This window comes from Ambystoma mexicanum, chromosome 3q (assembly GCF_040938575.1).
Source record: "Ambystoma mexicanum isolate Mex_15411 chromosome 3q, UKY_AmexF1_1, whole genome shotgun sequence".
Classification (NCBI taxonomy): domain Eukaryota; kingdom Metazoa; phylum Chordata; class Amphibia; order Caudata; family Ambystomatidae; genus Ambystoma; species Ambystoma mexicanum.
Window position 1 is genome coordinate 184889364 of NC_090926.1, and position 24239 is coordinate 184913602.

General features: G+C 45.4%; 1 protein-coding gene across 2 annotated transcripts in view; it reads right to left on the reverse strand.

The window, feature by feature from the left end:
• The window catches only part of LOC138582299 (ATP-dependent 6-phosphofructokinase, muscle type), a 903222-nt gene that overhangs the window by 679984 nt on the left and 198999 nt on the right, over positions 1–24239 (reverse strand). For both annotated transcript variants that reach the window (XM_069653451.1, XM_069653452.1), the window contains 3 exons: positions 13159–13348; positions 7255–7420; positions 4540–4584 (listed from right to left, as the gene is read on the reverse strand). In XM_069653451.1, the coding sequence (XP_069509552.1) occupies positions 4540–4584; positions 7255–7420; positions 13159–13348 (401 nt within the window). The remainder of the gene's footprint in view (positions 1–4539; positions 4585–7254; positions 7421–13158; positions 13349–24239) is intronic.

Sequence of the window (24239 nt, forward strand, 5' to 3'; positions counted from 1 at the left end):
AACCCTCCTCACCACAATAGACTTACCTGATTTTACCGCCGGAGGTATCATTCCCCAAGACTTCATACTTTCTCTCAGCACCTGAATAAGGGAGAAAGCAACAGGTTACATATTGACATTATTTTATCGAACTGTGTTGGAAAATACAAATCTTTACCAGAATACTACCGGTTGCCACGAGGAACTCTTCATTAGGGTCAAGCTGCAACCTGCAAGGAATCGGACAAGAGTGAAAGTCAGGCATTTGAACTCTTACGAACTTTATACTTACGGCGTCTTGCCGGGAATCTCGGAGTCAATATTGTTCTGGAACTCACCAATTCCTTCGAGCCAGTGAAGCAACTGGTTATCAACGCGCCCCTGCGCTCAATGCAGGATGGAGAGCTCATCTTTTCAAACCATCAGGTGAGACTATAAGAGGGGACATCAAAGGTGATCTGTGGGGAGAACAGCGGGGGTGGGGGGATTTACGCTCAACTCCACGGGTGGTTAATACCCTTTCTCCATTTGCAGAAGAATATTTCTACAGGCCAAGCAAACGAAGCTAGGTGGGCCAGTCCAATCCGTCATCTCGGCCCTACGTGTCACATTGGTGGAGACCGCAGCTGTCCAGTTACGATCGACGCCTCTGTGGGAGCCAGGTGAGCGTAACATATTAGGCTATCATATTAGCCTCGAACATAAACCCGCTTGACCAAATACATTTTATTTTGGCTCCGGCTGGGTTTATTCACCATTTCTTTTTGTTAATGTCTTTCTCGTGTTCTTCTCTGCGCACCAAACCGGGGTTGATTCCTTTGTTCGCCGTCTTTTCGCGGGCTTCTGCACAGAAGCCCTCCTTAAGGCGCCTGAAAGTCTGGGTAGGCAGGATGTGAGGGAGGGGTCTTCAGACCCCTGCCATGGATTCCCTTGGTAACCCAAGTCGCACTCCTGTTTGACTGGCTAAGGGGGCTGTCCTTGCCAGGACAGCCACCCTGCTATGTGATTGACAGCCAGGCTGTATGAATGGGGGAAAACTGCATAAAAAGCAGGTCTCTGGGACTGGAAAGGCAGAGTTGCTACTGGAACGAAAGAACCAACGAGGAGCTGATGGAAAAGGACCCCTTCAATGACTGAACCGCCCGGTGAAGCCCTGCTGCAGGTCAGAATCTTCAGAATCCGATGACAGAGAAGATCCTCCAGGAAACTTCTTCCCTTGAGCTGGTGGGACCAACACGTTCACCCAAACTGCAAGCCAGGACCCCTCCTCTGGTCGAATTTGCTGTACAGTGCTACAGTGGGCCGGATATCCAGGAAGGTCAAACCCTGCTTGGGTTTTAAGGAGAGCACCTTTTATTTGTTGCTTTGCTCTGCTGCTGGTTTCTTCCCTGGGTAGTGCAGGACCCTCCAGTATTCCTACTTCGTGTCAGTCCGAGAGTCGCTTCAGGAACCGTGAGCCTGCAGGAACTACCAGGAACGTCTGCCTCAGCTACAGCTCCCTCTCCGTTTCAAGGTACTGTGCAAACCCGGTTGCTCGTTTCGTTCAGTGTGTGAAATCTTTCTCCAATCCGAGGGCTTGACCTTCTCTTCTCTTCTCTTCGAACTAACTTTTCTACCAACCAACCTCATCTGAAATCCTTGGCATGAACTTTACCGCGAACTACCCTGAATGTGTGATCTTGAGCAAAAGACTTTTGTCCTATTGACTTTGGCCCTAAGCCTTTTCTACCTGGTTCTATCACTGTAGTTCCTCTTGCTCTATTGCCCCGAGTACTTACCTGTTGGTGTGCTGTGGTTCATTTTTATTAACTTTGTCTTTCCCTCCCTTTTAAATTGCAGGAGTGCCATTTTGCTTCCACTTCATTTTTGTGAACTTAACTTTTAATGGGAATTTAAGGGAAGTGGTGTGGTGTATAAAGAGTGTGATTTTGAAACTGCTTATAATGGTGTAATTTTATATAACTGAAGAGTGAAATTCATGTTTATTCTTTTACTTGAAAACCTTAGGTCAGTGTTTGCCTGAATCATAGTAATTGCTGTCCTTTGTGTAACTATTTGATACTGCTCACTTACTCTTGAGATAAGTCTGGCTGCTCAGCCATCGCTACCACTTTAACTGTGTAGTACAGGCTTGTACCAAAGGTGAATTTGGACTGTCACTTGTAGTCTTAATTGTGTGTGGTGTTCCCAAAGGGTACTGCATATAATTCTGCATAACAACGTTGTTGCTTAAACCCGACAAGCCAAGTGATGAGTGCGGCTCCTACAGACCCCTCTCACTAATGTACATTGACACCAAGATCTTTGCAAAGGTGATCGCCAACCGCTTTCTTCCTATAATGACATACTTAGTACACGAGGAGCAGGGCGGGTTTGTGCCCGGGAGGTCCACTTCCCATTATATCTGGCAGATTTTTAATCTAATGGCCAGAATTGATCAGGACTCGAACGCCATCGCTGTTACAAGTGATGCTCAAAAGACATTTGACATGACCTTGTGGAAATATATGTGGCTGGTCCTGAAGACTATGGGGTACGGTCCCAATATGATCAAATACATCAAACTGTTGTACACTAGTCCAGAGGCCAGGGTCCGAGTCAACACCCTGACATCCAAGCTACTCACACTCTTCAGGGGCACCAGCCAGGGTTGCCCATTCTCTCCGATACTCTTCGCACTAGTTATAGAACCAATGGCGGATCACGTTAGAACACGACATGTCCACAGGATACGGTTAAAGGATGCCCCTGAAATAATATCTTTATACGAAGATGATGTACTGCAATATATCAGGGACCCCGACACCCACCTTGACCCCATTCTACGGGATATCACACGCATTGGCACCTGCTCCGGTTTCACTATCAATTACTCTAAATATGAAATCATCCCGCTTACCAGCAACACGCGGCAGCCTGTCTCAGAGTATCCACTCCGTTGGTCCCCCGGTGGTATTAGATACCTGGGGGTCCGGCTATCCCTGTCCAAATCCATGCTGCTGACAGATAACTATGCGGCTGTTGCACAGCTAGCTAAGTCAAAAATGGATAGATGGAGCTCCCTCCCGTTGTCACTTGCTGGGAAACTCTCCCTTATTAAAATGATTCTGGTCCCCAAACTGCTTTACTTCTTCAGCAACGTACCAATCTGGCCTGGGAAACAATACTTCAGGAATTTACACAATACATGTGCACAGTTCTTATGGCATTCCGGTGTGGTCCGTAATAAATGGCTAGACATGGTGCTCCCATACGAGAAGGGAGGATTCACAGCACCGGATCTGATGCTATATTGGACGGCTGCATAGGCCCAATATGCTACGTACTGGTACCCGAGCCCTCTAATTCGCCCACACGTCAAATTGGAGACTCTAGCTGCTGATAAGACTAATCTCATGGCTCCAATATTCCATTGTGCCTACATGCTTGACTCTCCGTTTGACCCAGTGGCAGCCACCCTACTTGCCTGGAGCCGATTCCTGTACAGGGCAAGCAAATCAAATCCCTACTATAAATGGCTCCCTGTCTGGGGCTTTCCCAGGTTGGAATCCACGCACGACACAGCATTGGCTCGACACTGGGGAACTGACTGGGCAGACGAATTGGACCTCGACATCTCTGATCATTTATGGGAAAAGATGTGCTCACACACAAAAAGAGTGTCCTTTAATTTCCGCTACCGTGTCATTCAGTTCAAACTACTTAACAGGCTGTATTATACTCCCCGCAAGATCTCGAGGTTCAATCGGACTGGTACACATAACTGTGCCCATTGTAAAACTGAGAATGCAGACCACCTACACATGTTCTGAACATGTAGCAAACTAGGAGATTTCTGGGATGGGATCTTGAAGACCCTCACTGATATCACCGAGGCAGTGATTGACCCCAACCCATTGGGAATCTTGTTTGGAATGTGGGATACTGATGACACCAAGCGGGTGGCTATATTTCTAAACATAAGTTGCATGGTAGCTAAGGAATGTTTACTTCAGTGCTGGAAGAGTTCTACCTCCCCTACTTATCAGAGATGGCTCAATGCTCTCCCTTGGTCTCGGACCTGTGAAGAAAAATGCCTGACAATGCTCCCATTACACACCCGCCCCAGGAATATTTGGTCTGACATCAACAGTTACCTCATTAATCTTAATGATAATGCATCCGACAGTGATTCACCAAGGGTGTCGTAGCGGTGATTCTGAATGTTAAATTGTTGTACAGTCCTCTGTCTCTCCCTCAGGTTTCCGCATCGCACTTTCTTCTTACTTTCCTCTTTCTCTCCACTCGAACTGATTACTGGAAATGTGTCTACTGTATAATGTGCTCTGACATGTGTGCTTTGTTGTACCTCTGCTAATAAATAAAAGAATAAATATAAAAACTTTCTAAGCCCTGGGTTTAAAAGACAGTTTATCATTACTGTCTACAAGCTGCTGAGCTTGTGTGAGTCCAATGATAACCTGTCTAGCTATAGTAGGGCAAGGACTCCAAACAAGCTCACCAATTAAATATCCAATACATATGTACATTCATTGAGAAGTAATACAAAGAATCACTCACCCACAGTGGCGACCCATCACCTCCAACACAAAGGTCCTCTGGTGGCTGCAAAGATCAAAACATTGAAAAATAAATAAGTAGACGAAGTATGGAGAAGACCTGGATTAACTCATGCACCCCACCTTTGCAATACGGAGTACCCCAACATGTTCTGTCTCTATACAGCCTGCCCATGAACTCAAAGCCATCTTCTATAGGTGCAACACATTCCAGAAGGCTGCATAAGGATGGGAGAGGACCCTTGCGATTTTATGGATTTGTTTGATTTTTTAACCCTTTTCAAATGTTTTGAATAATTGCATTCTGTTTTTGTATGAAAAACTGTGTATATTACTATGGATACTTGTTTGCTCCATTTGTATATATTGTATTTGCTTTGGAATTTTTCTTGAGCCAATTGTGTTTGGTAATTTATAGACCTTGCCTGTGAGAAATAAAAAAGATATTTTTGTAAAATTCTTAAACAGAAATGAGAATCTGTGGATTCGTAAGATCTCAAAAGATCACAATGAAGATTTAGGTGGACATGTTAATAATAAACACATACCTAGGAGCTTCTTCAGATATATAGGAAGTCCATGTTAGGACTCTCTAAGTAACTCGAGTTGAGTAAGAGATAGACTCTTCGAGCTATGCCCTTGGTATTGAGGAGACTACTATATATTTAATTTATATGTATGTTTAGTGAACCTGTCAGGACACTTTTCCGTTTTTTGCCTTTCATTTGGTAACCGGCGGGGAGGGGGTAGGGGTGAGATGGGACTGAACACTCTCCTTCACTATTGCCCAATTTGAGAATTACTTCTTTGCTGCAGCTGCACGGCATAACCCTGTTAAAAGGCTTTGTTGCAGTTGACTGAGCTGTCCATTCGTGTTGACCACTACTCGAGTAAGATCTTGGGGAGAAGATTACATGAAAATAATAGGGTGAACGGCAAGCGTGGACAACTAGGACTCAGAAGGCGAAAGCGACAAGTAGGACGGACCTTTGCACTTAAGCGTAAATGGAAGTCCCCTTCATGCAATGTACTCCTCAAGTGAAAATGACCCAGAGTGACTTTTACAAGCATTCACAACACCGATGCTCCAATCCCTTCCGTGTTACGCCATCCGCTACAAGTTCTTTCTTTACAAATCAATACAACACAATTAAAATCGTACTCACGAAAAACAAGCGTATCGTGCTTCAAATACACATGCTTTTAAGAACTGACACACAGACAAATCTACTGGCTTTGTTAATGCTGATAATAATAGAGCATCTGATCGGTCTGCCAACAACGTGCCGCATTCCCTGGGGGCAGTGCCCCTCGTAGTCAGAAGGGTAAAGGCAGGGCTTTATGTGGCATAGGAAATCGAGGGGGCGGGGGTTGATGGGGCCGTGGCTTGCAGGATGGATGTGTTTATAAAAGATGGCTTGAAAAGTACACAAACCATAGTAAGTTACGCACACAAATATAATAGCATGTATATATTTCTGTGCGTACCTTATGGTTTGCATACTTTTCAAGCCATCCTTTTTCAACATTGAGATATTTCTGTGTTTATAAAATATAGCTTGAAAAGTACACTATTCAATCCATCTTTTATAAAGCTTTGATGACAGAGGAAGTCCAAGGCGTCTTTGTAAGTTGGAAAAGCTTTATAAAAGATGGATTGAACTGTGTACTTTCCAAACCATCATTTATAAACAGAAATATAGCAGAGTCCCCAGGTTCGCCACGGGTCAAAGACGCCTCAGTGACCTGGGGAGAGGGAAAGAACAGGACATTAACTTTCTCACCAGAGGAATTTACAGTAACTGACAGAATTGCCAGCAAGCCACAGCAATCTCCCGTCGTGGCTGCGGCCGTGGCAGCATAATGTGTCCCGCCGTGGTGTGGCCCGGCTCAGCCTCACTTTTTGGAGATGGCCCGGGCTAGCCCAGGCCCACTTAAAGCACTGGGTGAAGGGCAAGCAGAGTAATGATGTTGGAATATTCTAGTTTTAAGTGAGTCAAGGAGATGCCCATGGTTAGTGCAGAGGACACCCTTCCCTATGAGCTCGTACAGGAAGACCCCCCAGGCCCATCCGCTCCTCAGGATGATTGCCTCTTTGAGAGCCATGGGGGACAACAAGTCAGGAAACACATCTGTCTGCCACAGGCATAAGACTGCAATGCGGGACTGCACATTCCTAAGAGACCCATGATTGAAAGCATGCAATCAAATAGTTCCCTAATATTGGTCATCTTGTTATTAACTTGGGATGGTTCAAGTGTTGAGTCAACCTAGCTAGCATTTAATCATTTTTAGTGGTTCATTTGTGGGGGGTATTTGCCAGGGCTCAGCCCTGGCACTTATTTCTGAGCCCTGGCACTTATTTTCTCAGACCCACCTTAATTATGAAGTGGTGATAATCAGTGCTTCCATCAACCACCATGAGCAGGTGGGAGCTGTAGTGTAACCCCAAATATGTCGACACTGTGGGGAGCAGCTATGGGTGGTGGCAGCAGTGGTGGGGAACTGCCCACCCGCAGTGTCACAGGAGTGCTAGAAAATATTCGGGCCCTGGAACTTATTTTGTTACACAGTAATCACTGATTACTTGACCCTTAGCTTTGTACTCTACGGACACCGGGTCCAGTTGCCAGCCCGCTTATTCCACCATCTTGCAGCACACCCAGACCGCTGTGCAACCCTTTCAAGGGCCACACAGAGATCTGCACGTGGTCACCTTTGGGCCGTCGTGGTAATGGCGTCCACGATCTCCATTATGCGGTGTAGAGCTGAGTCGGTGCCTATGGTCATGTCCGTCCCACAGAAGTCATTGTCGATGGAGCCCACCATGCCGACGATGTTCAGGTAGCTGGACTTCTTGGCTTCTTCAGTGGAGATCCTGCCTGTGAAGACAGCAGACATGGGAAGACAAAGCGTGGCAGTCAGTCAAAGGAGCATTTGCACACAGGTTCGTCCTCAGAGGATGAGGCCATTGCTCCATCCATAAGCATGTACCGCGCTTTGCCATTCTTGGCGCGATTCGCTCATTATAAATATATTTTAACATAAAGCGATTGCAGAAGTTAAGATGAGTGATGCTGAACCGTGGGCTAGTAAGGGGTAGTATGGCATTCTGAAGTACCAAGGGTCCTGCTGTGCACAGAACCCAAAGATGACGTCACACCATTGCTTCTTTTAGTATTCGGTTTTTAATTTCACCCAACGCATAATGAGCAATCCCAAATGTTACCCACCCGCCGTTAGTTAAAACCAGTCTGTTTGGTTTTGTACGAACCGCACTGAATAAATAGCACACACCGATTCCCATTTCCTATTCAAGAACAAATACAACCCTCTTACAGCCAGTATGAAACCAAAGGGTAAATATTCATTTTAAAGCACAATTGCCCGTGATCTCCGATTCGGACCCGAATGGTCCAAGTTCTAGTGCTGCAATGTCACCATTAGAGTGTGCAGTCTTCAATTTAACCAAGGGAGGCACTAACTGGTGATAAAGGCATGCATTCTAAACGACCTTACCACTTGTCTCCTGAGCTCATCTGTCTGTAGTGGGCATTAATATTGTGTAGGCGATTGTAGGGACCTACATAGGGTCTTTCCCCTGAGGGTCGTGGGGGGATCATTCGCTCAGGGAACAGGGTATTAGGACACATTGAGGCCTGTAACAGAGATCTTTAATGCTAGAAGAGGTATGGCAAAACGTTACTCATTTGGCACCTATAGGTTGGCCTACCTTTGTGTTCTGGAGCTATGTATATCTACTGGACGTCAACAGCATGCAGAATTGTGAGTTAACGCAGTGGAGGGTGTTATGTTGCCCCGGGTGAAAGGCTGTGCCCCGGGCCCTGTCCTCTTTCCACGGCCTTCTTTATTGCCTTTATCATGTGTCCTTTGGTCTCCTACTCTCTGTGCTTACTGTGTGCTTCCCTAACTCAAAGCATTTTCTTGTTCTGTGATGGCTTGTCCACACCAGCCTTCAGGCTTTTCCCTCGCAGACCCCCCAATTTGTGATTCATTCGCTCGCCTTCTGATTCCATATTCGAGTCAGTAAGGAAAGGGCTGCCCCTATATTCTTGAAAGAAAACTGGTGAGACACAAAATGGTGACTAACAATGCAGTGTATCGAAAAAGGACCGCAACCCAACATCGCACACTCTGTCAAAGACAGTGACTGTGGTCCAGTGCATACTCGCTCTCCCTTATTTACTTGTCAGTGTACCCACTAGAGCTGGCCGGAAATGTAGATGGCCCTGTCACGCGTTCGGTGTCATCGCCGCAGTCATCCACTTACAGGCACCACCCAGTGGGGGGGTTCCTCTCTTCTAGAGGGAAGCAGAAGGCCCTGCCTTCTCCATCATCGAAAAACAAGACTGCAGCGAGCACCTCACACATGCCCTCTCTTTCGTGTAGGCAACAGTGTAGCACCTCCATCCCACTTTAAGTTTGGAAGCTCAGTTTGTGTGGTGACACTAACTCTTTTTTTGATGCAGCAGTGAAGTGCCAGTGTGATCCTGCCAAAGCAGCTATCAAAGCAATAATCAGATGGCAGTTGCTGGTTGCTCTGGTCACAGTGGAGTCTATAAGACAGGGCCTCGGAGAACCCCCCAGCACTCCACTCTAAAGGCCATAGAGCCCTCCGGCATTCCACTCTAATGGCCATAAAGCCCTCCGGCACTCCACTCTAAAGGTCATAGAACCCACCGGCACTCCACTCTATAGGCCATAGAACCCACCAGCACTCCCCTCCACTCTAAAGGCTATAGAACCCCCCAGCACTCCACTCTAATAACCATAGAGCCCCCCGGCATTCCACTCTAAAAGCCATAGAGCACACCGGCATTTCACTCTTATGGCCATAGAACACACTGGCACTCCACTCTAATGGCCATAGAGCCCACTGGCACTCCACTCAAAGTCAATGGAACCCACCGACACTCCTCCCTAATGGCCATAGAACACACTGGAACTCCTCTCTAATGGCAATAGAACCCACTGGCATCCACTCTAATGGCAATAGAACGCACCAGCACTCCTCTCTAATGGCAATAGAACGCACAAGCACTCCTCTCTAATGGCCATAGAACACACCAGAACTCCACTCTAATGGCCATAGTAACCACTGGAACTCCACTCAAATGGCCACAGTAATAGGCTACTGAACAATATAGGAGTTGGACTGGTGATTGAACAGTTTTGAACGCTAAATTGAGCTCTGACCCGCTAGAGAAACTATCATTGGTGCCTCCTAACACAGACTTAAATGCTGCTTTTCACTGGGAAATAGTTATATTTCTCTGGGGGTAACCAGCTTTAATTAGTAAAGTTTCCAACAGGCATTTTTCTTTAAATTATGCTGCATAAAATACCTTATTATGGCTACAAGCCTAAAGGACACTTAATTTCCATTCGCTGAAAGGATTTGTGTTGAATGCAGAATTTCTATAAAGTTCCCGAAAAAAGAAACGGGCAGCTCCTGGATCAGGTCTACAATTGCTTGTGTCTTCTTTTCTGTGAACGTTAGACCAAAAGTTATGTTATGTTACTTGGCATTTATATAGCGCCTTATATATCATTGGTATGATCTCAAAGCGCTGGTAGGTTGAACCCCCTCGGGAACCGCAGTTCAAGTCAGTAGGGAGAGAGAGTGCTGTATGGTGCGTGGGCGCACCGAAAATGTGTGCAGCTGGTGTGGTTGTTGCATGATAGCTGCTTCTTAGCAGTAGGTGTGGTGCTGTTGGATGTGTTCAGTCTGGAGGGTGGACACCCAGACTGAGTTCTGGCTGCGTTAGGCCTCTGGAGATGCCTAAACTAGCCGGTATGTGCTCAGCTAGCTTTGTTTTATTAGGATGATGAGGTGTTCTTGGGGTCATGTTAGTATGAGGACAGCTAGGCCGAATGTGTCATAGCATAGCTGTGTTCTAGCTGAATGATGGTGTATTTGTATTTGTATTTATTTTATTTGTAGCGCGCTCCAGGCCTAGGAGGCATATTTACATATATTCCGCAATGTATACAAAACAACAATAGCAGATTTACATCTATTCCACAATATATACAAAACAATAGAGCGGAAATTTACAGTATAGTACATAGGTGATCACACTGGATGTTATCATATGAGCACAGTAGGCGAGGCAAATTAGAGGAGGCAGAAAACTCAGGTGATTGCAGCAGGCGGAAGCTACCTCAGATTTGAGCGAAAAGCCAAGATTTGGTTTTCAATTTGAAAGAATTGAATGATGGTTCAGTCTGGATATTGGGTGGGAGAGTGTTCCAAAGCTTGGAGGCCAGAACAGGGAAGCTTACGCCCCCGGATTTTTGGAGTTGGAATTTTGGCATGGATAGGCAGTGTATCTGTGCAGTTCTTTGAGGTCGAGAGGAAGTGTGGAGGGAGAGGCGTTTGGAAAGGTAGAGGGGGGCCTTGTTTGTCAAGCATTTATGGGTGAGGGCAAGTGTTTTCAGCGCAATTCTTTGTTTCACAGGGAGCTAGTGCAGGTTGGTCCTAATATCAGATATGTGTTGGTTTCTTGGAAGATTTAATGCAGCTCTAATGGTGTTGTTCTGGGTAATTTGTAGTTTGTTAAGGTTGGACTGGTTGGTCCCCAGGTAGAGGGCACTGCAGTAGTCAATAATACATGTTAAGCGTTCTGGCTAGAAAGATACTGTTGGGGGTGGTCAGAAAAGGTCTGCAGGCCGCAATGTGTTTGCAGGTATATCCCGACGCTGATCTGATGGCATTAGTTTGTTTTGTCAGGGACAAGGTGGAGTCAAGATAGATGCCTAAGGTTTTAGTATCCTTGGACACTTTAATGACATTGCCATCAATGGTGAAGGTCTGATACAGGTGATCTAATTTATTGAGCCGCTGAGAGGAACCCAAGATGAGGAGCTCCATCTTTTCATCATTGAGACAAAGTTCGTGTTGGGCCATCCAAGCCTGGATTACCAAGTATACTTCGTTCAATGCCTTGGTGTCTGCAATGTGATCACTGGTGATGGGGATGAGTATCAGGGTGTCATCCGTATAATCAGTGTAAGAGACACCCAGATAATCAAGAACATCGAAGAGAGGTTTGGTGAACACATTGTAGAGAGTAGGTGACACGCAAGATCCTTGTGGGACCCCACATAGGATAGGGGCTGGGTCAGCGGCCGCTGAAGGGGAAAAAACCCCCAAGTGTCTGTTGCCGAGAAAGGATCTGACCCACGCAGTGGCTGAATCCGAAAAGTATGCGGCAGAGCAGAGGTGCCGACATAGGATTTTGTGATTGACCAGATCGAAGGCCGCCGACAGGTCTAGGAGTAATAGCAAGGCTAGTTTCCCATTATCTTTCAAGACTTCGATTTAGGTTTTCAAATCTATCAGAGCCGTTTCCGTTCCGTGCCTGGGACGGAAGCTAGATTGTCTTAGTCCAAGGAGGTTATTAAGTTCCAAGTAGTCTTGGATCTGCATATAGGCCACACGATCAAGAATTTTCAGCATGAACGGGACGTAATTGGCCTATAATTGGTTGGTATACTCGGGTCTAACGAAGGTTTTTTTAGCAGTGGGATCACCCAGGCATCCTTCATATTGTCAGGAACAATACCTGTTTTAAAGGAGGAGTTGATAAATGCCGTTATGAAAGGGGCAAGGTCATGAGCCGACTCCTTGATGATGGAGGCAGGGAAGGAATCACCTTGGCAGTTTGACGGTTTGATTCTATTGATGATGAGTAGAGAAAAGGCAAACGGTTTGATGTTAAGTGATACGAAGGGAGGAGTTGTGATAGGGGTGGGCTGACGATTATCCAGCTTCAATCCATTTTGTTTATCTTTGATTTTAGATTGGAGGGAAGCGATTTTGTTCAGAAGGGCTGTCTGGATATTGGCGCACCAAATGCTAACTTTAATACACATGTCAGGAGGTGTGGCCGGAGATTCCAGTTCCTTTAGGATCTTGAATAGTTCTCTGGTGTTTGAGTCTGCTTGCATGATGCGGGTATTAAAGGACTCTTTTTTGGCATGGTAGATGGCTTCTTTATAGTTAAGAGTGGCAAGAATAAGGCCATCCTTGTGGGCATCTGACTGATGGCTTCTCCAACGGTTTTCCGCACAACGTTTAGTTTTGCGGAGCACTCTTAGCTGTGGTGTAAACCAAGAGTTCAGGTGCGCGTGCTGTTCAGGCTTTCTCAGTTTAATAGGGGCAATAGAGTTTAAAGCTGAGAGCATTGCTTGATGTAAGTGTCAGCAAGGATAGTAGGATCAGAGCAGTAGTATGTGACCTTGTTGAGGAAGGGGAGTAAAAGTGGGAGCAATTTCTCTCTGGTTATGTCTTTTTTGTTTCAAGTGGGGATGGCAGGGGCCAGTGTAGGTGAAGGGCGTGTGGCTGGAAGAGAGTAGACGTGTAGTGTGAAATGGTGTTTATCAGTAAAGCCCTTCGACCAAGCACGAGAGCAGGACCGGGGGTGTACATAGCGGCATACGTATATAAAGCGAGAGGATGGATAGGGTAAAACATGTGATGCGACATGATGGGAACACAGTATTAAAGGAACAACACACGGCGAGATTTGTCTATGTCACAATGGAGACTGGCTAACACAAGGATAACTATTGTGGCAGTGTGTCAGCATATTACCTGCTTTCACCAAGTCAGCCAGCAAGCCACTCCACTCGGCCCGAAAGGTGTCTGCCCCCGTCAAGCTGCCATCACCACCGATGACGCACAAGTTGGTGATGCCTTTCTTCACCAAATTGCACGCCGCTTTCAGGCGACCGTCTCGGCCACGGAAGTCTTGACATCGGGCGCTTCCAATGACTGTGCCGCCCTGAGGGGGGAAAGAATGCAATGAAATGTCGTTCTTGTTGTGATGGTTTATCCCCTCTACATTGAGGGGCAATCTTTGTCAACAGCAATGCAGGCGCGCGCAGACACAACCGTTTGGCTTCAATAAGAGAAACACCCACACGAATTATTACAGAACGTTTGCTAACTTCCGCAAATGTCCGTTATCTAAATTTAAAATGAAACCAGTAAAAAGAGCAATACATTAAGGTAGAGAAGAAAATGCGATAGCCCTCCTAGGCAGAAGCACAAAGTGACTAAATAAAACATTCCACCAAATTAAGACACACCATAGAAGAACGAGCCCACAGTCCCACATATTAAGGAATATTGTTATTCCTTAGAAAAATGTCATTTGTAATGATGTTTATTGAGGCATTAATGAGAAAGCTAACTGGTAGTCTGCACAGTGTTTTTCATCTGCTTTTTTGTGGCCGCCAGTTGCGCTGCAGAACTTAGACTTCTACATCTTTGCAGGGATAACAGACGGAAGATACGGGGGCGGAATATAGCACCCAGTGAGCAAGCAATGTGTGCACATACAGATACATGGCATGTGGTGCAATTCCACGCCGCACACTGAGCACCCACGGCGCAAGGGAGAACGGGCAGGTGGCGCAGTACGCATTTCTTACTGCGAGGAGCATCAGGGGCGGAGTGGTCACCAGTGAAAGGGATCCCAATGGCCCACCAGCTGGAGCATGGCACGTGAAAGTGATGTGCAGAGTGCGATGTGAGGGAAACGGCAGAGTGAGGTCCAAGTGACATTTTACAGTTACCTGCCAAACAATGGGAAACACATTTTAATCACATGACAGGTTTCCATTGTAATATTCTCTGGTAAGCGTGGCCCTTTGGGGTAGGGCAGGGTCACAGTGCAGGCATATAGAAAAGAATATGGTTCCATTTCATTTAATCGCCGGAATTTTCCAAACCTGGTATTTCACCATTTAAATGTTCATCAAATAAAAATAAAAAAATGTTTTTGGGTGGGTGTGGGGGGTACCTTTATGCATTGCGAGATGCATACATTTGTATGTATAAGTAAAGACACCCGAAAATGAGAACGCACCATTTTTGCCATTATTCCCGACCCCCTATGTTTTACATATCGCACAAGGGTGTCCTAATTTTGATATATATACACTGACAAAAAACGTTGTTAAAGGGACGTTATGGTTACAGGTAAAACTGAAAAACCCCAGAAATACGTCAGTTATGGTAAGCTAAGCAACCATAACTCGCGCTTCCACTGTGCACTGCAAGGACATCAAAGATGACATCACAAATGTTGTTCATGACATGACTGATGACATCACATGTGTGGCTCCCTCTTTTTTTGTTCACTGACATATGTACACTGGGTGTTTTTCTTCACTGGGAGTCAGGAACTAAAAATGGAAAAGGTACTATATTTGTTGACCTTACACTTCTCATATGGTCTTATACTACTTTCCCTAGGGTTCAGGCACATGATATGATACATATACATAGGGGAAGAAGTGAGCCCGAAACCCAGCAATCATTTCTGTGCATGAAGATAATCAGTTAGGGTATGAACACTTTCTGCTAGAACTGCTACGGTTTTGCTAACTTTCCTTTCCTTGTATATGCTCATATTTGTGTGCCTTGTTGTCGTCTCTTTATGTTTTGCATACAGTAGTACCATTATCTAGTAAGTGAGACATTCTTAGCTACTTATTACATGTTGCACAGTACACAAAACCTTGAAACTAAAGCATTCATCATTTCACTATCCAACATGAGAAGATTTTGAACCCCCATATAACTTTGCCTCCCCAGCACGAAACCTCACCCAATTTGGCGAAAATAATCTGAGCCGTCCATATACTTTTTGCAAAGTTTAGTGAGGATTCCTCCAGGGGGAGCAAAGTTATAAGTCGCCGAAAAAGTGGTCTTCCTATGAGTTTAGCAACTTAACCATAACTACACGGCCGCTACCACAGGCCATGTAATATATATATATATATATAGTACATAATGACACTGGAAGAGGAAATATTAGCACATTGCCAGTATGTATGATGCTCTAAATGTCGCATAAATGTGTCCTAAGTGCAAGGTAGGGACGGGCAAAAAAGAACAGAGTTAAATTAGCAGAGGGGTGTTTATCACTGCATCAACCCACCTGGGGGAGCTTATAGTAGCACTGGCAGGGCCAGGGTTAAGCTGGTATGGAGCTTCAAGGTCACAAGCAGGAGCTAAATTGGGCACAGTGCTAAGAAAAATCAAATCATTGCACATAGATGGATACCAAGTGAACTAGAGAGGCAAAGGGAGACGAAGGGGCGGATAAGCTACGGGAAAAGAGAAGTAGATACGGGTAAGCAGGGGCAGTCCAATAGAGGAGCAGTTACATATACTGGCTGTTAGCACAAAAAAAACAAAAAAAAGGCAGAAAGTGATCAGATGGGAATAAAATAGGTAGGGAAGGATGGTAGGGGTGCAGTGATACGTCTGCCCAGTGGGGGCACCACCATGATTGGGGGGGGGGCACCTCCCACCCATGATTTGTCATTAGCGTCCAATGGCATTGCCCCAGGCGCTAGATGGTTCAAGAAATTATAGACGTCACTTCAGAATGGTTGAACGTTCCCCCTGTGGGGGCAATTGCGTCGTGGTTTAACGGAAGGAATTCATAGAGGAAAGAAGGCACCGCTAGAGGTCACTGCAACACGCAAACTCAGCAGTAACGGATCAAGTGTGCAAGGAGGCAGCCGGTCCTGGTTTGACGTGAAAAGCGATAAAGGAGCTTGGAAAAGGTGCAGCATGCAAACTCATCCATAACGGATTGAGCTTGCAGTGAAAGGGGGCGGTCCTGAATTAATGTTAAAAGGGGTAATGGAGCTTGGAGAGGGTGCAGCAAGCAAACTCATCCATCACGGATCAAGCATGCATTAAAATGGAGCCGTCCTGGGTAATGAGGCTTAGAGAGGCGCAGCACGCAAACCCGTCCATGACAGATGAAGCTTGCAAGGAGGCAACCGATCTTGAGTTCATGTTAAAAGGGGTAATACAGCTTGGAGAAAGGGGCAGGATGGGTTATGGTCCTGCATTGGTTAAATATGGCTCGATAGAATGTTTTCTATTTTCAGAGGTGGCCCGTAAAATGACAGCGGCATGGCCAAAGCAAGAACATTACACTGATCAATATTTTGGCAACGAAAAGCAAGCGCACACCCAGCTCAGGTGAAGCTTGCTGGAGTTTCTGAAAGAGTTCAATGGCTCTGTTACCTGCCGAACGCCTATCAACCAGGAGGGGAAAAGAGTGCTGTTTACTGAAGCAGCAGGTGCGCGGGTATTTGTGGAGGAATAAATAGCTGTTGAGGGAAATTACATTGAAAGTATTGAAAAATAACATATGTTTGAGAGCCAGGCACATTGCTGGCGAGCTGAATGATGTCGCTGACACCCTGTCTCGTTCACAGTGGGGGGCATTTCAGGCAGCAGAGGCCAGACGAAGAGGATCAAAAAACGCCTACGCCAATGGAGGCATTGGCACCCCTACTTTTGCTGCAAAAGAAGGAGAGCGTAGCCCAAAATCGGGCAGGGCAAAGGGGAAAAGGTCAAGCACCATGATGCCACACTATCTCTCATGCGTGTATTGTATCATGTCTTGCTGCCAGGGCCGGCCTTAGGGGCAGCAGCGCCCTGGCCGAATTGGCGCCCCCCTTCCCTGCGCGCCCATGGTCAACAGGGGCATGGCCACGGAGTGTACTTTTGTTTTTTTTAAACCTCCTCGCTGCGGCAAGGAGGTAACTCTATTAATAGGGTGCATAAGCACCCTATTGTTCTAAATGCGCTCCGCTGTTGCGGGCGCATTGACCAACAATGAGGCGCCTGCCGCCACTATGCCAGCTCGGGGGAGCCCTTGAAAGACTCCCCCGAGCTGGCGTTGGGCTAACGGTGCCTTTTGTTGGTTAAGGCGCCTCCGGCAGAGGGGCGCATTCAGTGACAATGGCGTGCTGAGCACCCGATTCACATTAAATGCGCCTGCCTGCTGCGCCTTCTCCCGCTACGCCAGCTCGGGGGAGCCCTTGAAAGACTCCCCCGAGCTGGCGTGGCGGGGCTAATGGTGCCCTGGGGGCGCAGCGCCCCGGGCGGTCGCCCTGCTCGCCCCCTAAGGCCGGGCCTGCTTGCCGCTTCTCATAGCTCTCTGTAACCAAGAAATCTGTCTGCAACAAGCGTCACGATGCCCTCTGGCTGCTGCGCGCTCTACACATTCGAATAAATAAATAAATTAAGGAAACACTTGCAGGATGTAAAAAGGGTGATTGCGAAATACAAGGAGCTTGGCTTGACTTAACTACGAACGGTATGTGCAGTGTTTTGGAAGGGGCATTCACACAGGAAAAGACGAAAAGTGGGGATGCAGCACAGTTGGCAGCAGTAGCATGCGCAGGGAGAGTAGCCGGAGGGACAGATCCAACTAACAGTCCAATTATAATATATGCAACGAAGGGCTGGGAAAAAACCAAGGGAACAAGGCAGACCCCTAAACTTTGGGGAAATTGATATGCCTATTATTTACACTTGAGACGATATGATTCCACACATACGTGACAGCATTGTTCAGGGCAGCATCTGCCCTAGCGTACTTCGGGGCACCGAGGATGAGGGAAGTGTGGCACAGAGCACCACAGGAGATGAGCTGTCAGAGGGTGAGCTCTGAAACTCTCCTTGGATATGGTGTGTCTAAAAGCATACCTGTTTTATTTTGTCGTCATTATTTCTGTAAATAATAATAAAAGCATACAGCCAAATTTTATTTCACACACAATGGTAAACTGTAATACAGTTGGGGTAAGAAAGAGAGCAAGGGTGCCCACACTACTTAGCCTAGCAGGCCAGGCAATGGAGCGTTGTTTACTCACGCTATGGCACCAACTTCACGCCCCCACTAGGGCTCAAGCAGCCTACCGTCTCCTTCGGTGGGATTAGGATTGCCCGCTCCCCCTGCTCTCCTGGTGTTCTCCAGTGCTAGAAGTGTGCCTGGAAAAGTAACAGAATGAGCAACCTCGGCAGAGCACACTGTAGCTGGGAGCATAGTGTACCATGTGATACAGTGTTGCGGCTGGGGTGGTTTGGCAGCCAAGTGGGTGGAACGGGTGAAAAAAGGTGGTGCCCTGTATTGCTTTTCTTATTTTTTTCATATTCAGTCAGTCAGTGGGATTATTTATATATTGCCTAGACTCACTGGTCGTATTGCCACTAGAATGTATACCCAACATCTACTTGAACAGATGATTTTCCACACGGGCCTGTAACTAAAAAAAGTTTACGTTGTCATGACCGGAATTTGGTAATTTACTGGAAATCATTTGTCCCAAGAATGAAACTCTTATCTCCTCTTAACTGACAGAGCTTTAGGGAAGACTAGTCTGATTCTCCACATATCAAAGGATCCGTTCTGGGCGATAGCATGTGATGCTATCCTGAAGGTAGACAGGAGCAGCCCCAATTAAGACATTTGAAAAGGATGCAAAGATTTCTGCTCAATTGGAAGCAGGGCTCAAGTCGAGGGTACACGCGGGTGGACGGAGCCAACCCACTTTCTTCAGAGGGTGGACTCAGTCCCCCCAGCTCAAACGAGAAACATTGAATGTTCTCTTTCAATTTATGAATTAAGGCCGACTTCAGGGATCGAACTGCAGTTATCCGGCTTGCATGCTGGAGACTTCTCCATTGCACTATGTAACCTGATGAAAAATAGCAAACAACTAAAGGTGGAATGTCCCATTTCTGTACTGCAAATTCCAGGGAAAACATTTGTAGAGGTCCTTGGAATTTAAAACATGCACACCTTTTAACATGTTCAAAAACCCTAATAGAAGAAAATATTCTTTCTTGGTTTTGTGTGTGTTGATTTTATGAAAGGCAATTGCCACTTATCCTGTGCAATTTCGGTGGTTATGCAAAGTCAATTTAATGAAATGTGCATATTTCACCTTGATATTTTAATTTCTGGCGACTTCACATACCATTGCGTTTGTTGATGAGTCCCCCCACTTTCATTTTTAGGACTTGTCCCCCTGGTTGGAAGCCACACCCGGCTCCTGTGAACAGCTTGGACATGATTAGTTTCCCTACGTCCAGAAACCAATCATTTTTGAGCCACCTGGAGTCTACGAATACGTTTCATTGAAGTAACAGTAAGGGGTAGATTAGAAAAGACCAAGCGACTAGTCACTAAGGCTCCTACTATAACTTTACACTTGGGCCTTCAGAGGCCTTCAGACAATATATTGTCTTAGCATTTTACTTGAGATAACAATTTGACAAGTTTTCCAAAAATCAAGGGGGGAGGGAGTGTGAGGAGAGATTCCGTTTTCGTGTTACCAGGACCGCTCCCATTTTCCCTGGCTAAGATGAAGGCAGCTAGAACCCCTCTAGCTTCATAAACATACAGTCAGATTTCAGTTTAGCTGCAACTGGTATGAGATGGTATAGTGAAGCGGTATGCTTTATCTTCAAAAGTACACTTCCGGAATGGTGACTGTGGTTGCAAAAAGTAGAGGAACTGTTAACAGTAAAATATAAAATGAGTAGAACCCTGCTCCTCCCAACTGTTCCCGTTCACTTTGATAACCAGTATTCTCTTCCATTCATTTCCTTCTGGGATGGTGTTATGTTGGCATGGAGATAGTTGGGCCAGTGAGCGCCAATCTACCCAATTTAAATTGATGCTCCCGGTGACAACACTCCCTTCCTCAGCTTTTCATCCTAATTTTGGGAGAGAAGAAGCATTAGCACAGCCAACATTTTTAGCGTTTGTGTAGGCATGGGGTAGGCATTTGCCAGGCACAGCCTTAATGGCAGTACCTGGCCATTAGATACCAACAGCTAGTCAGATAAGAAGTACCTGGGAAAATTATGTCAGTGACTGGCGAATGCCTATATAATACGTATACTCAAGGCATAATTGTTCCCTTTGCCAAAGCTTGTTTTTAACAGCACTTCAGAGTAAGGAACAGATGTGAGGGGAGACATATTACTTATAAAGCAAGTAGCCTTGGGAACTTTTCCTTTCTCTCTGAAGGCAAACTTGGTCAAGACATTTTTATTAAAGCAGGAGCTCATTGACAGAGGCAATGGAGCCATTAACTCCCAGAAGACTGATTAGAAATAACTCTGGTGAGCCCGATGTAGCACAACAATTTTTGTTACTGCATGATAGAGCTAACTCAAAAAGCTCTCGAGGGGGTGTGTTTTAAGCAGGAAGGGCAGGTAGTGGGGGGCAATGGCCAAAAGGGGATTAGCATGGCCATGGACGGTCATTGGATTGATAACAAACCAAGCAATGTCCACATACCATCTCCCTCCTACATGTCCTCCAGTGCAATAGTTTTGCGTATAGGTTGCGCTAAAGCACCACCTACAAGCCAAAACTAAAATGGGATGAAGGAAGGAAATTGGAGGTGAAGAATGTGCATGACAGAAGCTGCTAACCTACTGGAGGAAACCCCTGCTGCCATCCAGACCAGGAAACGATTCATGAGTTTCAGTTGAAGGCAACAGGTTCTTCTGTGGGTGTATGTGTCTGTGTATGGGTGTTGTGTGTGTGTCTGTGTTTATTAGCTCACAAGAGGCTCACTTCAGCCATTTTGGCAACCTCTAAATGGGACATTTTGTAAAGCTGCAAGGAACAGAGAGAGAACCAAAGCAGGCAGAAGAATCTTGAGTCCTTCAATAAAAAAAAAAGAAATCCTCAGGACACGAGAAGCATAGGGTTCAGCAACAGCTATCCTGCACCAAGTATCACTAAACAGCGAATAGCCACCAAGTGGGCTCTTATGGTATATACAGCCATATCCAAGAAAAAACTGAAAGCCTCTCTTTCATCAAAGGAGCTAGAAGCTTAGAAACCACTCGCTGGTATTAAGCGTGTTATAAATGAAAACTAAAATCAAATAAATAAATAAATAAAATGGATCTTGAGGTAGGATCCAAGGCTTCTATGTCACAGGCTGGCAAAAGGGGGGGAAACATGACTTCTTCATCCAAAAGGAAATGGCCAGAATGACTTGAGGCTTTACTGAGCCGATCAATATGTGTGGAGTGATGGCTGGAAGGAAATAGATGAGTTAATGATGTGAAGTTATGGATACAGTCTTTCACTTCGGCATAAGGGGTTGGGGGTCACTGTACCTTGATGAAAAGCTTGGAGGTGCGAGTTGGCGGGTGATGCCAACATATTTATTGATGTGTCCAAAACGGTGGGAAAGCACAGAGAATGATATGAAAAAGTCCATAGGACGCCATCAGGGAATGAAGATGAACCAATGTCCTCCAATTCACCTCACAAATGGTGGAGCTTGAATGTGTGGTTTCACAGGGTTCCTCCTTGTCCCCTCTCATTTTTAACCTTTACTTCCGTCCTGTCTTTAGGATATTCAGGAAATATGGTCTGCTATTTCATTCATTTGCGGATGATACTCAGCTGTATATTGAGCTTCAAAATAGTGAAGAGGTTTTTGAGAGAATTAACCAATTTATGAAGGGACTCAATGAATGGATGAATAACAACCATTTACAATGAAATGCAGCAAAAACGGAAATCATAATTTTCAGTCCAAAGAATAAAAAGCCATCGGAACGACAAAGTTCTCCTCCACTGAATCTAGGGGAACAATTGCAATACGCAAAAAAAGTTCAAAATTTAGGCTGCTGGTGGCAGGAGAACCTGAATAGTGAGACGCAAGTAGGAGCCAAAGTGAAAACAGATCTCTTTGCATTACGATCACTACGAAAGATACTCCCCTATATTCCTATGGAAGACAGGGCAGTTATGATGGGGGCAATGACCAACCCCCACCTGGATGACTGCAATAGTTTGTTAGCAGGAATTCCTCAAAAACAAATAGGGAGACTCCAAAGAGCACAGAATGCAGCAGTAAGAATAATTGGAAACCTGAAGAAAAGAGACCATGTGTCATCCATGCGGAGATTGCTCTACTGGTTAATGGTGGAGGACAGAATCAAATTTAAGATGACATGCCTAGGGTTTAAATGCATTAAAGGGCTTTCCTCTGCATACTTAGCTGATACAATTGTATTATATCATCCGAAAACGAGTCTACGCTCAGAGGACAAGCTCCTACTCTGTACGCCACGAACAAAATGCATCTCAAGAGGAGACAGAAGCTGTGGAGCTTATGGACCTAAAGTTTAGAACCAACTCCCACCTGAAATTAGAAAGTGTGAAACTTTGGACCTTTTTAGAAAGAGATTGAAAACATTTTTATTTAAATAAACGTATTATCTTCTAGTTATCATCTGTGCCCGAATACGGTTTGCTCTGTCTGGTGTGCATAATAAATCATTCAAAATCAAAATCAAATGATTTATCAAAATGATGGCATCAGACGAGAAGATAGAGTTCAAATCGATCCGCCATGTATTTTAGAGCATACATCGTTCTGAAAAAAATTCCAATGCAACGTAACCGGTTTTTCTCACCTTAACACATGCAAAAACAATGGGTCGGGTACCGCCATCTTGTGCTAATCTCATGCATTGATCCATCGCCCTATGTTCAAGTGCCATTGCGGCGCTAATTCAGATCACCCACCCCTAATGCTGACATCACTAGACACTCACGCCCCATTTCACAACGCCAATGCACGTCTCATGTCGACGTCCTGTGTGTGCAATCTATTGATGTTGCTCCATGGAAATGTCAAGACACTTCGTTCCTCGACAAGTGTAAATAAACCTTTTCTGATCACACAACGTTGGAGTTTCTTTTTCCTTCATGTCAGTGTATTTCATTTCAATTTTCCCAGACTTGTTTCTGCTCTGTTCAGCTATCTGCCAACTGCGACACTGAACCGGTACTGCCTAAAATGAATTAGTTGCTTTACATTTCTTATATTATGGACAAATGTCTTTATCAAACCATATTTAAACATGTGTCCTTGCAAACTTTTAAAGTTTGAGCCCATTAATCTTGTCTTTTCACAATATGTTTTTGTAACATGGCGGTTTCTTCGCTTGTCTTTGTTTAACGTTCAATGTTAATCGGAATTCTCTTTTCTTTTCATGTATACAAACAAAATCTTTTTTTTAACCTCACTGGTGATTTTGTGCTTCTTCACTATTCAGTAACGATGGCAACAATTCAGCCCTACCTGTATGAGCCTGAATATTCTGAAGAGGAAATCCTTGAAAGAGAAAAAACTCGAGACGATGTGGAATCAGATGAAAGTCATGAGGATCAATCACAGGAGCTGGAACCCAGTTGCATGCAACACGTTTCCCCCTGGTATACCTGCCATCGTTGTGTGCTTATGCAAACTCTGGCTGCTTGACATACATTGCCGAAGAAGACACACCACTGCTATGCGTTACCGAGCTACATGACTTCAGGGCCGCCTGCCTTACAAAATCTGTGTTGCAAATGATGATGGTCCTTATGCCAGGGACGTCATTGAGGGGGTCGCCAGAGGTCGCAACTGCGATCCCTGTGGTCTCCCTTGCTACCCCTGTGGTCTCCCTTGCTACCCCTAATGAACTCCTGGGCCATGTCCAGCGCCATGTGGTTCTTTGCTTGTGGAGTGGCTGGCTTTCTTGTTCCGGCCTCTCTAAAAAATAAATTCAGGGGTCCGCAAAGTCTAAGACTTTCAGCAGTGACCCTAAATAAGAAAGAATAGGAATACCAAATAATTTGTCTTTCTGGAATTCTATACAATAATTGCTAGACTCATTAAAGGTTTATTTCAGGCACACTTCAGGGAGTGAGTCACTAATTTAGTCTGTTCTTAAACACCTCAACTCAGCCTTTCATCCTTTTGAGGTTGATAAATGAGTGCCAACACAGGTTGGGTGACAATTTATGTATATTTGTTCTATAT